General features: G+C 41.3%; 1 protein-coding gene across 1 annotated transcript in view; it reads right to left on the bottom strand.

The window, feature by feature from the left end:
• The window catches only part of adcy6a (adenylate cyclase 6a), a 94,742-nt gene extending 77,138 nt beyond the window's left edge, over nucleotides 1–17,604 (bottom strand). Inside the window, exons 1-3 of the mRNA XM_057820587.1 lie at nucleotides 17,406–17,604; nucleotides 10,111–10,359; nucleotides 9,105–10,029 (exon numbers count right to left, since the gene is read on the bottom strand). Of these exons, the coding sequence (XP_057676570.1) occupies nucleotides 9,105–10,029; nucleotides 10,111–10,130 (945 nt within the window). The 5' untranslated portion in view covers nucleotides 10,131–10,359; nucleotides 17,406–17,604. The remainder of the gene's footprint in view (nucleotides 1–9,104; nucleotides 10,030–10,110; nucleotides 10,360–17,405) is intronic.
• Between the last annotated feature and the right edge of the window lie 1,418 nt (nucleotides 17,605–19,022).

The following is a 19,022-nucleotide window of genomic DNA, read 5'->3' as shown; positions in this document are numbered from 1 at the left end:
TTAGGGCCCGAGCACTGAGCGTGCGAAGGCCCTATTGTTTTGCAAAGGATTATTATTATTATTATTATTATTATTATTCTTCTTTTTTCAGGGCAAATGAAAATGGCCAATTTGGAGGCCTGAACATGCACGAAAAGTCACCAAAATTTGCACATACGTGCGGCTTTGCGTAAAATTCGATAATCTTGTGTCGTTTTGAAAAAATGTCAAAAAATGGCTCAGTGGCGCCCCCTTGACCCTTAAAATTTTCAAAAAGGCCTCTCCTCTCAGGTTTTCAACGTAGAGCAATGAAATTTGGGGAGTAGATACCTTATGCCTAACTGTTCAAAAAAGCCTCTTGCACCCATATTCCAAATCCAACAGGAAATCGGATATTTTGGATCAAATGTGAAATTTTTATCGGTTCACAGTTGGAGTCTACATTTGGAGGCCTGAACATGCACGAAAACTCACCAAAATTTGCACATACATGCAACTTTGCGTAAATTTTGATAATCTACACAAAAATTTAACAAAATGGCTCAGTGGCGCCCCCTTGAAATTTTCAAAAAGGCCTTTCCTATTAGGTTTTTTCAACGTAGAACGATGAAATTTGGCGAGTCGATACATTGTGCAAAACTGCTCCAAAAAGTCTCTTGCATCCATATTCCAAACCCAACAGGAAGCCGGAAATTTTGGATCAAATGTGAAATTTTATCGATTTACATTTGAGACCTTGTCGCTGAAGAAAATAGTTGGATCGTCTTCAAAATTGGTCAGACTATTCAGGAGACATATGAGATCTTAAGTTTTCAAAATGGTGAGTTTTCACTCAAGGGTCTGACCTGGGCGTGGTCCCAAAGTCGGCCATTTTTGGGCAAAATACCAAATTCAGAAAATGATTAAAAACTCCGTGATACAACGTTCAATCTTTTTCATTTCTAGCATGTATATGAGATATCCCAGCCTGAACACGACTGCATTGAAATATTACCCATTAGGCCTGGCGCCCCCTAGTGGGAACAGGAAATGGCCTTCTTTACGAGACAGGCTCCTCCTCCAAGGGAAAAAAATCTATTGACCTCAAACCTGTTTCAGGGGAGCCTCAAGACATGTGTTCAGGTCCCTGATGAAAAATATTGAGGTTTCGTTGAAGCGGAGAGGTCCAAACTGGAAGTGAAAATGACCGTCAACAATTTGTCTCGCCAAAAATTTTGAACAGTCATAACTCAGCAGATATGCAACATATCTGCGCCAAACTTTCCGTGTTTGTTGAGAGTCATACCCTGAAGGTTCTTGTAGGGGTCATTTGCATCAACTCTACAGTGCCAACTAGTGGCGACAGAAAGAAGTTTTAAAAAAGGCCTTTCCTATTGGGTTTTTTCAACATAGAGCAAGGAAATTTGGGGAGTAGATACCTTATGCAAAACTGCTCCAAAAAGTCTCTTGCACCCATATTCCAAATCCAACAGGAAATCGGGTATTTTGGATCGAATGTGAAATTTTCATGGGTTCACAGTAAGAGTTTACATTTGGAGGCTTGAATATGCATAAAAACTCACCAAAATTTGCACATTCATGCGGCTTTGGATAACGTTCGATAATCTTGCAACGTTACGAAACAATTTAACAAAATGGCTCAGTGGCGCCCCCTTGAAATTTTCAAAAAGGCCTCTCCATTTAGGTTTTTCTAACATAGAGTGATGAAATTTGGAGAGTCAAAACTTTGTGCAAAACTGCTCCAAAAAGTCTCTTGCACACACATTCCAAATCCTACAGGAAATCGGGTATTTTGGATTGAATGTGAACTTTTTATCGATTTACAGTGTGCACATTTTACACCTTGGCACCTAGGGAATTAGTTTGATCATTCTCAAAATTGGTGAGACTGTTCATGAGGCATATGAAATCTTAAGTTATAAAAATGGTGTGTTTTCATTCACGGGCCTGACCTGGGCGGGGCGCCAAATTCTTCCATTTTTTCGCCAAAACACCGAATTCGGAAAATGACTGATAACTCCCTCATACAACGTTCAATCTATTTTAAATCTGGCATGTGTGTGAGGTATACCAGCCTGAGCAGGACTGGATTGAAAATTTACCATTTGTGCCTGGCGCCTCCTAGTGGGAACAGGAAATGCCCTTTTTTACGGGACACACTCCTCCTCTAAAGGGAAAAAATCAATCTACCTCGAACCTGCATAAGGGAAACCTTAAGACCTGTCTTCAGGTGCCTGATGAAAAATATTGAAGTTTCGTTGAAGCGGAGGGGTCCAAACAGGAAAGTGAAAATGACTGTCAACAATTTTTCTCTCCAAAAACTTTGAACAGTCATAACTCGGCAGATATACAAGATATCTGCGCCAAACTTCCCGTGCTTGTTAAGAGTCATACCCTGAAGGGCCTTGTAGGGGTCATTTGCATCAACCCTACAGTGCCAACTAGTGGCGATAGAAAGTCACTCGTTTTTCCAAAACATGTCCAGTTCTTTTCATGTTGGTCATTGTAGTTTCAAGACCTATTACAATACTTTTTTACGGCCCATGTCCACGTGTCTCTGTCTGTTGCCGTGACGACCCTTTGTTCGCCATTTAAAGGAAATATTTTTTTTCAGAGACTCAGGGAGCTTATAGAGCCACAATAGTTGGCACACTTGGTCGAATTGGCCCAGTTAGAAGATTAATTTTGGTTTTGAATAAGGGCTTGGCTGCACAGCTCAGTAGTGGCTCCTTTTTTGTAGTACTCTCTCCAATAGGGGTTTTTATCTCTTGGGTGTGGGAATGTAAATAGGCGACTTTCGAGCATGTTGGGTTCTAATGAGATGATTAGAGAGGAGGATCTCCCACCACCCTGACCTGCACACAGTCCGAGTTGCGTGACGTCCGAGTTGCGCTAGATTGCGAGGGCCCGTTCAGTCCTGCTTGCAGGCCTAGTTATTATTATTATTATTCTTCTTTTTTCAGGGCAAATGAAAATGGCCAATTTGGAGGCCTGAACATGCACGAAAAGTCACCAAAATTTGCACAAACGTGCGGCTTTGCGTAAATTTCGATAATCTTGTGTCGTTTTGAAAAAATGTCAAAAAATGGCTCAGTGGCGCCCCCTTGACCCTTAAAATTTTCAAAAAGGCCTCTCCTCTCAGGTTTTCAACGTAGAGCAATGAAATTTGGGGAGTAGATACCTTATGCCTAACTGTTCAAAAAAGCCTCTTGCACCCATATTCCAAATCCAACAGGAAATCGGATATTTTGGATCAAATGTGAAATTTTTATCGGTTCACAGTTTGAGTTTACATTTGGAGGCCTGAACATGCACGAAAACTCACCAAAATTTGCACATACATGCAAATTTGCGTAAATTTTGATAATCTACAAAAAAATTTAACAAAATGGCTCAGTGGCGCCCCCTTGAAATTTTCAAAAAGGCCTTTCCTATTAGGTTTTTTCAACGTAGAACGATGAAATTTGGCAAGTCGATACATTGTGCAAAACTGCTCCAAAAAGTCTCTTGCACCCATATTCCAAACCCAACAGGAAGCCGGAAATTTTGGATCAAATGTGAAATTTTATCGATTTACATTTGAGACCTTGTCGCTGAAGAAAATAGTTGGATAGTCTTCAAAATTGGTCAGACTATTCAGGAGACATATGAGATCTTAAGTTTTCAAAATGGTGAGTTTTCACTCAAGGGTCTGACCTGGGCGTGGTCCCAAAGTCGGCCATTTTTGGGCAAAATACCAAATTCAGAAAATGATTAAAAACTCCGTGATACAACGCTCAATCTTTTTCATTTCTAGCATGTATATGAGATATCCCAGCCTGAACACGACTGCATTGAAATATTACCCATTAGGCCTGGCGCCCCCTAGTGGGAACAGGAAATGGCCTTCTTTACGAGACAGGCTCCTCCTCCAAGGGAAAAAAATCTATTGACCTCAAACATGTTTCAGGGGAGCCTCAAGACATGTGTTCAGGTCCCTGATGAAAAATATTGAGGTTTCGTTGAAGCGGAGAGGTCCAAACTGGAAGTGAAAATGACCGTCAACAATTTGTCTCGCCAAAAATTTTGAACAGTCATAACTCGGCAGATATGCAACATATCTGCGCCAAACTTTCCGTGTTTGTTGAGAGTCATACCCTGAAGGTTCTTGTAGGGGTCATTTGCATCAACTCTACAGTGCCAACTAGTGGCGACAGAAAGAAGTTTTAAAAAAGGCCTTTCCTATTGGGTTTTTTCAACATAGAGCAAGGAAATTTGGGGAGTAGATACCTTATGCAAAACTGCTCCAAAAAGTCTCTTGCACCCATATTCCAGATCCAACAGGAAATCGGGTATTTTGGATCGAATGTGAAATTTTCATGGGTTCACAGTAAGAGTTTACATTTGGAGGCTTGAATATGCATAAAAACTCACCAAAATTTGCACATACATGCGGCTTTGGATAACGTTCGATAATCTTGCAACGTTACGAAACAATTTAAGAAAATGGCTCAGTGGCGCCCCCTTGAAATTTTCAAAAAGGCCTCTCCATTTAGGTTTTTCTAACATAGAGTGATGAAATTTGGAGAGTCAAAACTTTGTGCAAAACTGCTCCAAAAAGTCTCTTGCACACACATTCCAAATCCTACAGGAAATCGGGTATTTTGGATTGAATGTGAACTTTTTATCGATTTACAGTGTGCACATTTTACACCTTGACACCTAGGGAATTAGTTTGATCATTCTCAAAATTGGCGAGACTGTTCATGAGGCATATGAAATCTTAAGTTATAAAAATGGTGTGTTTTCATTCACGGGCCTGACCTGGGCGGGGCGCCAAATTCTTCCATTTTTTCGCCAAAACACCAAATTCGGAAAATGACTGATAACACCCTCATACAATGTTAAATCTATTTTAAATCTGGCATGTGTGTGAGGTATACCAGCCTGAGCAGGACTGGATTGAAAATTTACCATTTGTGCCTGGCGCCTCCTAGTGGAAACAGGAAATGCCCTTTTTTACGGGACACACTCCTCCTCTAAAGGGAAAAAACCAATCTACCTCAAACCTGCATAAGGGAAGCCTTAAGACCTGTCTTCAGGTGCCTGATGAAAAATATTGAAGTTTCGTTGAAGCGGAGGGGTCCAAACAGGAAAGTGAAAATGACTGTCAACAATTTTTCTCTCCAAAAACTTTGAACAATCATAACTCGGCAGATATAGAACATATCTGCGCCAAACTTCCCGTGCTTGTTGAGAGTCATACCCTGAAGGAACTTGTAGGGGTCATTTGCATCAACCCTACAGCGCCAACTAGTGGCGATAGGAAGTCACTCGTTTTTCCAAAACATGTCCAGTTCTTTTCATGTTGGTCATTGTAGTTTCAAGACCTATTAAAATACTTTTTTACGGCCCATGTCCACGTGTCTCTGTCTGTTGCCGTGACGACCCTTTGTTCGCCATTTAAAGGAAATATTTTTTTTCAGAGACTCAGGCAGCTTATAGAGCCACAATATTTGGCACACTTGGTCGAATTGGCCAAGTTAGAAGATTAATTTTGGTTTTGAATAAGGGCTTGGCTGCACAGCTCAGTAGTGGCTCCTTTTTTGTAGTACTCTCTCCAATAGGGGTTTTTATCTCTTGGGTGTGGGAATGTAATTAGGCGACTTTCGAGCATGTTAGGTTCTAATGAGATGATTAGAGAGGAGGATCTGCCACCACCCTGACCTGCACACAGTCCGACTTGCGTGACGTCCGAGTTGCGCTAGATTGCGAGGGCCCGTTCAGTCCTGCTTGCAGGCCTAGTTATTATTGGTATTATTCTGATTTGTATTGATAATGTATTTATTTTGACATATGTAATTGTATTTGTAATTGTGCCAGCAGTATTTATGATGGATTTAGCAGATTTTTGGGCTGTGGAACAAATTAATCGAATTATAACGTATTCTTATGGAAAAATCTCGCTCGACATACGACCATTTCGACTTACAAACCAGGTCCTGGAACGAACTAAATTTGTATGTAGAGGTATCACTGTACTTGGGGCATGACAATATATCGAAACGGTGATCGCAATACTCTGTAGCCCAAAAGGTTATCGATTTGCTCCCACCAAAAATCGATATATCATTTAAAAAAGGTGTCACTGTTTAAAAAAAAAAAAAAAAGTAACTAAAAGGTTGCTACCAAAATCTTCCAAAGCAATATATTATAGTTCACTGGCTTCACTGACATTTTGACTGGATTGAACGTCCAACGCCGTCAATGGCACTGAAACCAGAGCATTCACAGCCAGTCTTTTGTGGCCATTTACAGGACCTGTTGATTTTGAGTCACTTCCTATTCATTTGGGGACATTCTTGAGTCACTTTCTTTTCAGTAACCCAAAATCAACAGAAAGTGACACCTACAGTACATGCCCAGAAAGGAAAAGGAAGTGACTGAAAATCAACAGGAAATGAAGTGAAATGCCCCAAAAATTAACTCAGTGCCTGCCATTGGCTGCCACTGACGGCCAGAGATGTCCAATCTGTTTGAAGTGAGAGGGATGGCATTGAACCCTCCCATTTCAAATGGGTTGGAAGTCTACTGGTGGTAAACTCATTCCTATTCATAGCAGAAGTATGAAAATAACTTCTTTTCTGTTTATTAGCTGTATTTTTGACTATCCTAATATGATTTCCTGACCCCTGTACCAATAATTTTAGTATCACCTCATCGTGAGATCATCGTTATCGTTAGCCTTGTATCGCAAAACATATCGTATCTAGAGCTACCCAGAAGTTCCCATCTTTAATAGGTACACAGTATTATGTAATAATGTGTTTTTTGTACATAATGTAATGTGTCTTTTTTATAACTTTGTATTTAGCTTGAAGGAAAAGCACATTGTTCTGATTCAACAGGCTTTCACTTTACTATTCTCATTCACCCCAAATGCTCGCGGCAATTTTTGTTTTTAATCCAAAAATACATACACACAGAGACCGACTGTGCTCCACCCGCCCAAGCAGCACAGACTTTAGTGACTGTCTGATGAACTCAGTGGATCATCTTGGGGCCATAAAGAATATTTTAGGTCTCATCTCCCAGAGGTGTAAGCCAAATTTAGGTCAAGTATTAGGCAAAGCCCTAGTCTGAAACTTTAGGTCACATTTTCATAACCTACTGGAATGATTTCTTCTTAATCGCATAAGTAACTATTATATTACAAATGATTCTTAGGATATGCGATTGTAACGTTTGTCAAAAATCTGGATAGCGTCTTAATGATATAAAAATAACATCAAAAGTGTGAGTGACCGTTGTTATTTGGTTTGGGGATTTAACTACGTGCCCTGAATCGATTACATGAAAGTACGCAAATACTATAGTGCCTATCGATTATTCCCTTAATTTACATAAATTAATTAGAGACTGAATTAACAGTGCCTCTGGTGGTTACAGCCAAGTACTTCACTTTACCTACAATCTCCTTAAAATGTAATGCATTGACAATGAATCCCACACAACTGACAGAATTCCTAATCATTTTATCGACTCTTTCAATATCCTACCCATCCCCTAATCCACTGCTTCTCAATTATTTTCTGTTACGCACCGCCCCCAAAGACGTTAACATTTCGCACCTTCCCAACTGTCTGCCACCACTGTAAATAGTATCATTTGTCTATAAAATTATTAGAATTACACAACTCCATAACATTGTGTCATTTTGTAAGTTTATAGAAAAATAATATAAATCAACTTACAATAAAGTATAACTTTATTAACATTGTTTTGTTTGTAACAGAAAAGACTTAAAGCACATCAATTTGCCTGAATTTTAAAAAAAAAGTTACACCCAAACTGTAAAAATACACTCAAGGTACATTTTTTGACCATTTGATACTGAAAAATAAAATTCAATAAAATCGATAAATAATAATACATTCAAATTGATTAGCAACACTAACTCGTTAGAAAAATACGCCAAACAATTTAACCAAAGAAACAAAAATGAATCGAACAAAAACAACTGTTAAAGTGGACAGAGGGACAGTTTTCATTTTTGCTGCAAGCAGGATCAGTTCCTTTACTATGGTGTGGGGTTACTTTGCATTGAACAACTTGGTATGCCAACTTATATGATGCTAACAGTGCTCACTGGTTTACTGATATACCACTGACAAAGCGGGACGATTGTTGACAATATTCGGCACGTTTTCTCTGACGGAGAAAAAATGAAGCGGCTTATCAACGTGATTGGGGTCTACTGTCTTTAAGTGAAGTCTTAATTGATTTGGCTTCCTGCTGTCCGCTGCAAACATTTTTAGACACAGTAAACAAACTGGTCTTTCCTCGTCTCCCACAGTATTAAAAGTCAAAGCCAAACGCTATATACTCTTTGTCATATTTCCTCGTCTTAGCTCTTCATATCTCCAGTGCTCTTTGCTCTGTGCTCTTGTTTAGTTCAAAACTATTGTGCACTCTGAAAATGAGAGTGCCACTGCCACCCACTGAGTAGATGTGCAATTCCATTTTATTCTGCTACGACAAAAAAGTATGTTCCTTGAGGTCACATGCGCCACTATTTGAGAAGTACTGCCCTAATCGGACAGTGACACTGGTTTAGCAACACCCAGAAATGCGCTTCAGAGGCAGTATTTGTCGAGTGTAGTTTAAATGTCCTGCACATAGTATAATACGTCTTAATGCAATTCCTTTTGAGATGCTTGTGCATCACTAGCGATCCGATGAAAATCAGTCTCAAAGGTGTAGTATCGCATTCTTCTTCATTATTTCAGGTGAATTTCGGCCAAACTATTGAAGCTCTTTTGTTAGCACCTGTTAGCGCTTCTGTTCACACCACCGATGAATACCATGATGAATACCATGGTTTTGAATGTGCTTCACCAGGACTAACCCAGATCACCACAACTGTGCTTTCTGACTCAAAGACTTGGAAATTTTTAAATTTTTGGATTTCAAGTCCATAAGCTGAGGCGAAAATGGTACATACAGTACATAGATCCAGATGGATGTGAGAAAAATCCAACTAAAAAGGCAAGGAATTGACAAACGTCTGAAGTTAATGTAACATGTGCAAACTAATGCAAGCAAAAATCAAGTCGCGTAACCAATCAGGCATCAAGCATTCTTACCTGTTTCCACAGAAATTTATCCGCCTGGTTTATCTGCCAGGTGGTGACCACGTGTATGATGGACAGCACAGCTCCGCTAAGCACCGCTGCCCTCATCCTCACAGGCAAGAGGGTGTAGATGATGTAAATGAAAAACACAGACCACCAGATGCCCTCCGAGGCACTCCTGGGTGCCACCATGAGCATCCCAAACACTTGGACTGACACCAAGACACCAATGACCAGGTAACTGACCATCCACATGTAGTCCTGATGGAAGCCGTTCCGGTTGCACACCACCATGAGTGCCATGAAAAGCGCCATAGCCACCGACAAGGCGGATGAATAGGCCACGTGTGGGGGTGCGTGGACACAGTGGAAGGTCAGCATGATGCCGCACACAATCACGAGGACCCCCATAAGCATGGTCAAAGAGCTCTGGTTGAGCCTGAAGAAGTATCGCTGGTATAGACGTTCCAGTTTGCGGGACTGGAACTTTTTCGATTGGAATACCCGCACCACCCTGAGCCAACAGTCGGCAGCCGTCACCACGCCAGCTGTGCCGTTAGTGCCGTCGTCTCCTGTGTCGCCATTACATCCTCCTTTCCTGGCCTTCAGCTCTCCGTCTTCAAAGTCCAAGTCCACAGATTTCAGCGCCACCCCTTGGGGCACACTCCTTTTGCCGTAGTGGTCCTCCTGCCATCCGCAACGGGCGCCAAAGTTGCCCCCGCCTCCTACGGCCCCTGACATCCCTCCACGGTGGTGCTGATGGAGGGGGGCGCCGGAGGGAGGCTCCATAGCATCTGGATCCCGCAGACAGCTCATGTAACGTGGGTTGCAGAGAGATGAACCTCCCCTCCGTTTAGACTTCTTGCCATTGCGCTCCCCCCACGCAGTCTTACGGTCATCCACTCTGGCGACTAGGAAACCACTGAACCAGGACATTCTGTGCAAGCAGAGGGATGCACACAAGTCAAAGACAAATGAGTCTGATTGTAGATCAAAATTAATAGCTTTAGTATCTTACCTGTTGGGGTTCTGGTACATGTCCCAGCCCTTTTCCTGGCAGCCGGCTCACTCATTTATACGAAGGTTAGAATGAGTGAGTGGGTTCTCAGAGCCTCACTGCAGGGCTACACGCTGTGAGTGACCAGAAAGGGTCCAAAAGTGCCCGACAAAGTTCCAGATGTCTGTGCCAGAGATCGTGGCGAAGCACAAAGGTTTGTGAGAGGACTGTTCTCTGCTGTCAGGCCTGTCCCCACGGTTCTCTCTGGGTCTGAAGGAGAAATTTAAATATATACAAACAGACAGTAAGAGTTAGCCAAAAACTTTAGACCTGTGATTACATATGACCAACAAATCACCTTACTGTAGGAGCAACAGTGAGGACGTTAGACATGGGCTGCCTGTGGACTACAGATTTCCTGATACTGATTTTAGTTCCGATCTAATTTTTTTATAATATGTATTCCTGATACCAATCTTATACCTATATTTTCAGACTATTAAATCTACAAATACCAAATACTTACAAATCAAAAGACATAATACAACTCCGTTTTACTCAAGAATTGTTTTTCAAAAATGTCCAAAGATGAAGAAAGACTTTCAAAATGTTGGTACTAACTTTGTCGAGTGACTCAGTTGTAACTGTCGAATCATATTGCTTGTGTTAAAGTAAACCCTGCTGGTACCTATACGAAAAATGCTATGTTTTTAAATGGTTACTGGTTTCAAGCAAGGCTATGTTTTTAAATGGTCACTGGTTTCAAGCAAGAACTAATCCCACACATCAGACATGTTGCCCAGTGCGGGGTCAGCAACCTGTGTTTTAAGAGTCGCATGCGTCTCTAGCACTGCCCTAGTGGTTCCCTGGAGCATTTTCAAAAATGTCTGAAAATGGAAGAGGGAGAGAAATATATTTTTTGTTTTGATATGGTTTCTGTAGGAGAACGAAAATGACACAAACATTCTTACCATTTTCCAATGTTGTAAAAATGTGTCGAATATAAATGTTAAATTTCTGTCAACAAAGATTTGTGTCATAGCTTGCGACACACGTTTCTATCAGCAGGGGGGATGCCAGGCAGGTGGCTATTGTAAACAAACCGGCGGCTGTGTGATGGGCCATGGATCCGAAAGGGAAAAAGAGAAAAATAACTGAGGAGAACAGAGGATTCAACGTTTCTTGGACCGAATCATTTGCATTCATTGCCAATGTGGAAGGATTGCCTGAATGTTTACTCTGTGGCGAGAGCTTGTCAAATAACAAAAAGAGTAATGTGGAAAGACATTTCCAGGGAAGGTATGCTACATTTGCAGCCAAGTAACCAGTTAGGAGTGAGAAGAACTTAGAGGAGAGCAAAAATAGATTTAAAAAGTGGATTGCATCACCGAACTCCACTACTGCTGCAAGTTTTGTTGCAAACCAAGAGATAATAAAGCGTGGACAACTGTTCACAAATGGGGAGTACATGAAGGAGACATTCATCAACATATCAGAACACCTATTTGCTGACTTCAAAACCAAAACCGAGATAATACAAAAAATCAAAGACATGCCCAGATAAGGGGCATGTTATGCACGTTCCATTTTGTTGTTTTTCAAAACCTCAAAATAAAAATGACATCAAAAACCGGATTTCTTTATTGCATTCCTATGATTTTATAAAAGCAATAAAACAATTCATTAATATTTTAATGAAGTTAAACTTGAGGTAACATCATACAACAGATTTGTCACATGGTGCGTTGGATGCATTGCTGGAAAAATAAACATTAAATCATGAAGGCTCATTATGTAATTTTAGCCACCTTCTGTCATTTTAACAATAGGCTAATATAACTAATACAGATACATACAGCATGTGTTGCCTTCATTATAAGGTTTATGGAAGTGCATTTAATTTTTGGCAGCTCCAAACATATTTGTTTTTTGGGGGGGTTTTTGTCCGCGACGGTGCTATGAACACACCTGATCGGCCCTGATCTTGTGACCAAATCGGATCGGGACAACACTAGTGTTTATATATTTTTCTCACTGATGCAGTTTTTCCAGGCTGTCTCTCACAACCCCTAAGAATGCATGTTAGGTTAATTAAATATTGTCCATAGAAGTGAATCTGATTGTGGATGGCTGACTGTCGCCAGCATATATCCCCTATGACTGTAACAATACCCCGACTCGTCTGCGGTATACACCAACACTAGCCCAAAGTCAGCTTGGATAGGCTCCAACTCAGCCACAACCCTGATGGGAACAGGCCCTATGGAAAAGAGATGGCTGGAGATCAGGTGAGACACAGTAGATGCAAATAGTAAACTATGGTGATGAAGTGCTACTTTTTTGTAGCAATTTATGTCAATTAGAAATGATGTATGTTAACATTTTTTTCAATATATTTCAATGCTGTTCCTTTTGCTTCAATCTGTACCAAAATTACATTTTCAGAGACACTTTTGATATGTTTTATCATAGAGCAGGGGGGAAAAAAAACAACTGTTTGGCCGATTGATCATCTCATAAATTTTGGGTGATCGGTGTTCTGTCGATTGCTAAAAATACAACCGATCTTGTCAGTCGATTAAGACTTGAGTCAGTTAGCCACATTAGCCCGCTAGCTTTTGCTTGCGGACATTTGTTGTCATTAATTGGAGTATGTAAGTGCATTTCTTGAAGATTTTCATACTTTTGCGACCACGCAAATTATGTTTACATTCGTAATGTCTGCTACTCTTAGCTACATGAAAGTGGAAACGGGCACAATTCGTATTAGTGTTCCATATAGTCATTGTTTGGTAATTGTTTCTACAGTAGGTGGCTTCATTACTCTGTCTTTACTTTGAAAGTAAATTAAGTCAGATAATGCCTGTTTAGTGAAAGCTCACATTTGTCTCACATTCAGTGTTCCAGCATTAAAAGGTTTGAAAAAAGACTTGTAGAGATGATATAATATTGGCCTCTTCTCCAGATAATTATTACATCAATTCCTTAAGCCTTGTGATTCTCTTTTAACAAAGATTTTTCACAGACATCCCCTTCTTTCGAGCACCGCAAAATATGTGTTCCATGGCTGCATTAACACCAAACGTCCGAACTTACATCCTAAAAAAGGTTTTTTTTTCTACCCTTTGTCGTTCTTAATTATGAGCAGTCGAACACCATAGCAACATTGTTTATACGTCTGTGGTAGTGAATGAGTTAGGAGTTCATTTTCATCACGTAAAAGTTTTTTTTTTTTTATTCTGTGTTTACAACGGATGTCCCGCCTTCGACCAATACGCCAATTACAAAATAAGTTCTTTGTCTTTGTCCAGGTTGCCACAGCTCTGTTGACTACGTAAATTAGGCTTACTTTCACAGTCAGAATTAACAATGTCAGCTAGCAATAGAGTAAAAACCCCATTCCAAATGTCAAATGAGTCATGACAAATTCAGAAACAAAACTAGGATATGCATTGGCCATGCATTCGAGACAACTGAAAAGGAGGAAAAAATTGATGACAGGTGCCAAAATTGAAAGACTTCCCGACAGGTGATGTGCTTTTGAGTTGTATTACTTTCCTGTATGGTAGATTGACATTTAGAATTAGGCATGTGCTGGTATGAGATTCTGACGATATGATAACCTTAAGCAAAAATATCACAGTTTCACTGCATCATAGCATTGCAATTATAGCTCTAAAATGTGTTAGAGATATCTGGGTTTAAAAAAAAAAAAAACATTTTCAATTGAACAGGATTTTTATTTTTCACATCATATTAGCAATTTGAGGTATTGCCTCCTTGGCAGCCGCCCTCCGCAAATATGTTTTACTTGTCGGTTGGCTCTCCTCCCCTAAGCCGTCTATAACTTCTCTGTAGCCGAAATATTACCATACCAGCAATTTTGTTTTCTTTGATGGGGGGGGAAAGTTCAGGAGTTTCACCTCCTCCAGCCATCGTGTAGCACAGCTGACTCACTGACACTGAGCAACAACCGGTGGGAGAGGGTTGAGCATTTCTCCCTGCATTGTTGAGACATTAAAAATAGCTAATACCTTAGCAACGGTATAACAGAAAATGTTTGCGGTTTTGAAAGCTTGACATTTTCATACCACGGTATACCTTGAAACCGGTAATCGGCACATGTCTATTTAGAAATTTGAACAAAGTTGGCATGTTCGTGGTAACGTTGTTTAGCATGGGGCTCGACTGACTGAGGCAAATATAGTGTCGTTACGCGTGTACATATTTTAGTCGGTAATTGAAATTAAAATGGCTGGAGAAATAAAAGCTACTTTGTGGATGCTGTCAACGGATTACCAAATGAAATACTACTTGCCAATGTGCTGATATGAGAAAAGTACAGTAGTTCCCCTCCAGTCATAGTATGACTAACTAACCTGTGCTCATAACCCGCATCTTTTTTTTCTTTAAGCTTATCCTCTTTTGTGTTAACCAACCTAGCTAGGTGCAATTTGACACCCTTATGTTTGAAGACTAGTGTGTATTCCTTTTCTTTTTTGGTAAGTAATAGAGATAGGTTGTAGACTATACATGCTGTACATTTGTACCTCTACTTACAAAATTAATTGGTCCTGGAAGTAGTTCGAAAATTTCATAGAGAAGCGTTTTCCATGTAAATGCCCTCATCTGTTCCAAGCCCCCTAAAATTCAGATATACAGTATATCTTTCATTAAGCATAAAAATACATCAAACCGTGTTACAAATACATGTCACAATTAGATTATTGCACAATAACAACAAAATGAGATTTGTTCCTAATGTAAACAAAGAATAAAAAGTTAATACACTCACGTAAAGCTGTAGGAACACGAGGGGCGAATGAAGAGGATGCTGGGATACACACATACACATACAGTAGAGGTCCCTCTTAGCCAATTGGATGCAAGGAAGATGCTAGGCAATAGCCAATAGCAGAGCAGCTACAAGTATATTACGTTCAGTAAACTCTGAGAGCTGTGAGTAACAGCCACCACTGTATTTTTGCCTTAGCGCAAATTTCTTTCGTAACAAGAGCCAATATTTTGCCGTTGTGGCATGTCTTAACCTGAAAATTCCTTATGTAGACACATTCGTAAGTAGCCGTTCCACTGTATTGTATGATCATTGTAAGCAATAATGCATGATAACGCAGCTTGACTCTCAATTGTGAAGCGCTTATCTGGCAACTCAAATGGTGCATGTTAGCCCTTTAATATTTTGATCCTGGTTGCAGTACCATTTTTGGCCATAAACTCTACATATTGCTTTGCTTGGAAAGGAACACCTTTAATGTACACTTATCTTTTAGATAACTATTGCATGTGCAGTTGAAAAATAGTCTTGGTTCACAGGTAATGTTCAAGGTGCATGCTTTTGTTTATAGGAGAAAAACAAGATCGGGATAAGTTTGGATCGGCAGGTCAGGCTTTTTTTTTTTTTCTTTTTTGTTTTTTTAGAAATTGGCAATCGGACAGAAAATTGTGATGACTGCACCCCGTGAGAAAAACCCCTGGGGTGTGACCCAAACCAGAGGATTTGTGCCGTCCACTTGAGATGAACCAAAACATTGCATTTCAGTCCTCTTGGTAATGCATTTTAAGAGAATTACCAAACTTTGTACTTGCAGCTTACAATCATAACTGATGATAGTGGAGGAGCAATAAATACAGATAAATGCTACTGGACAACAGGACTCTGTCAAGTTGAGTATCATAATAGTGGATAATACTTGCCATGGCAAAGCTATATCAGAGAGGCCTGCAGCACATCCTGAAAATCACAAAAAAAACTGCACTGGACAAACACTTTACTGTGACTGAAGAGAGTGTTATTGTGCGAGTACCCAATGAGCCAACCGTGAAAGTGTGAAAAATATTTGCAATGCCATGAAGGCACAGGTGAAACACAAACTACGCTCAGCAAGGTTAGTCTTTTAAATAAATATTTCAATAGAATTTATGGAACTACAGTTGCGAGGTTCTGTGCAGTTTTATTTCTGCAGTAAGTGCATTGACATAGAAAACATCTGTCTTCCTAACACCTAGACGGCGAATGCTATCAGGCATTCAGACCTGCATTCTGAACTAGGGGAAGCATGCTGTGTTGATGAAGCAAAAATAGCATTTCCGCGCTACATCTTGCCTGCCTGCGCCTTCTCGTGCACGTCCAAGCCTCCCCCTCCTCCTCCTCCTCCTCCTCCTCCATGATTCAAGGAGACACCCCCTCCTCCCTTCCACCTTCCCCGGCTTCGTCCCTCCTCTCGCCTGCACAAGGTCGACCGGCGTGCACCCACTCACGTCGCGGTGGTCGCTGTGAGCTGTGGGGGGGCGCGGACAAGGGAGGGCGTGGGGATGACTATTCCTACAGGGGACATTTTTTTAACCGGACATTGGCGCTAACCCTCAACACACCCACCCCTTTACACACTGACACACACATACACAAACAAAGTCATTCATCAAGCAGCTTGCTGTACTTTAGACGTGCTGCTACAAATAATCTTCAGGGAAATTAACTGAATCACTTCCACTGACGGCGACAGATGTCAAATCTATTTGAACTGGGATACTTGTTCTTGAATGATCACATATCAGTGCCATTGACGGCGTTAGACGCCTAATCTATTTGGACTGGGAGGGCTGGCAGCGATCGCCCCTCCCAGTCCAAAGGGTTGGACGCCTGCCGCCGTCAATGGTAGCCAATGAGTTCATGATTCGTTCTGCACGATGTAAATGGAAGAGTGGGAAAAGGCCACTCGCAGGCCGTGTGCGGGACCGCATTCGAACAGCGTAGGCTTCTCGTTACATAACAGCGTGGCCTATGTGACAACCATAGCAGTGACCATTCCTCAAGCGGGCCAGTGGACCGACACAGACACGCCGCTCGCAGCCATTTAGCCTTTTCGACTCAAGTGCAGCAGCAGTATCCTCGCCATCGTTTATTGACAGCGACAGCACATTCCTCAGCATCAGTCGGCGATTGCAATTCGTCAGAAACTGCTGTCCACCGAGCGTTTTGGACTTGGGATGTGCAAATACATCTGCAACCGTGAGTGACAAAAAAGAAACACAACGCGGCTGTATGTTATAGTGGGAAAACACGCACCGGCCGCGTCTCCTTTGCCAACAAGCAGCAGCAGAATGGCGGCCTCCAGCTATGTCATTCACACCACTTTGACGGAGGGTCGCCAGGCGGTTCCGTGCGACAGCTTCGGGGACGCGTGTGGGCGGACGGGTGCCTTGGTTTATATGCGCGCGTGACATATATTACACATGTCGGTCTGTCATTCCGTGCGCAAGCGGGCAGCTCCACTTGAGAGCAAGAGGCGACTCACCGTGATCATCTCCGCGACCGCAGCGGACGAGCCGATTCGAGTAGTCGGTGGGAACGTCCAGAGTGGAGGAGCATTGGAGGGGTTAGCTGTCCGCGGATGGTGCCGCTGAGTCGGTCAGCCCGTGTTTCTCCTCCGGTAGTCGTCTTGCTCCACTCCCTTGCATCTCCTCCCCCCTGACCCTCTCAGGCTCCGTGCACCGCTGTCAAGGCGAGGGAGGCAGTACAAGGAATACGATATCACACTTCCGGGAGGTACTTTTAAAATAAAAGTCGAGGGTGATGTTCGACTCCACCATCGTCCATAAAGTTAATAATGCGTTTCTTACCAATATCAGGCTAATTTGCACCGGCCACTGCTTCTTTTTTTTCCAATGCATATTAGAAAAAAGATATACAATTCCTTACCATTCCACCCGTACACTGCTGGCTAAAGGTATTGGCACCCATACAATTCTGTCAGATAACGCTCAATTTCTCCCAGAAAATGATTGCAATTACAAATGCTTTAAAAGTAATATCTTCATTTATTTTGATTGCAATGAAAAAACTCTAAAGAGAAGGGGGGGGGGGGATTAAATCATTATCAATTTGCACAAAACTCCAAAAATAGGCCGGACAAAAGTATTGGCACCAGTGGTGTTACCAGGATGCCAGCTGTGGGTGGGCATTAGTCTTACCTGGGGGGGAAAAAAAGCTACAGTGCTCAAGTAGGTCGAAATCCAGCGAAAACATGTTTTGTTTTCTCCTTCACATAACTCTTGTTGTGATTTGGTCTAAGCCAATAAAAGTTTATTTGATTTTATTTGACTTAGAACACATCCATAACTGAACAGTATGGACATGCAGGTGACAATGTTTTTTTTTTTAGTTAACCTATTGTGGTTCCTCGGTTTTATTATTATTATCATTATGGTTATTATTTGTTCCACAGCCACTTTGAGCTCAATTTGACCCCCTTAGAATGCATAAAAATGCACCAAAATCGGCAAGCAGGTGAAGACAGGTGCAATCTTTGATACCGTGTAAAGACAAATTCCAAATACACTATGTAGCGGCCCCTAGCAGTCATTCTTTGTCCCGCCGACGCTTTGAGCCCTATTTTTACCCCCTCAGAATGCTTCAAAACTCACCTAACTCAACAGCCAAGTGAACACTGGTGAAAACTTCGATAAAATGTAAAAAAATAAAATAAAATAAAATAAAATAAATAAATAGATAAAAATATGCGTAAATGTGTGTAACGCCCCCTAGGAAGGGCAAAGCGCGTGCCCCCCCCAACGCCCCTGATTGGCACCCTTTGAAAAATGTGATGCTTCTCTAATTTATGTAATTAACAGCACCTGTTACTTACCTGTGACACATAACAGGTGGTGGCAATATCTAAATCAAACTTGCAGCCAAATGGATTAAAGTTTACCTCTGTCCTGTGTCCTTGTGTGTACCATATTGAGCATGGAGAAAAGAAAGAAGACCAAAGAACTGTCTGAGGACTTGTGAAGCAAAATTGTGACGAAGCATGGGCAATCTCAAGGCTACAAGTCCATCTCCAAAGACCTGAATGTTCCTGAAACTACCATGCGCAGTGTAATCAATATGTGTAAAGCCCATGGCACTGTGG

Source organism: Corythoichthys intestinalis, chromosome 2 (genome assembly GCF_030265065.1).
Source record: "Corythoichthys intestinalis isolate RoL2023-P3 chromosome 2, ASM3026506v1, whole genome shotgun sequence".
NCBI classification, from domain to species: Eukaryota; Metazoa; Chordata; class Actinopteri; order Syngnathiformes; family Syngnathidae; genus Corythoichthys; species Corythoichthys intestinalis.
Note: the sequence above shows the minus strand (reverse complement) of the source record. Positions and strands in the feature narration are given on the sequence as shown.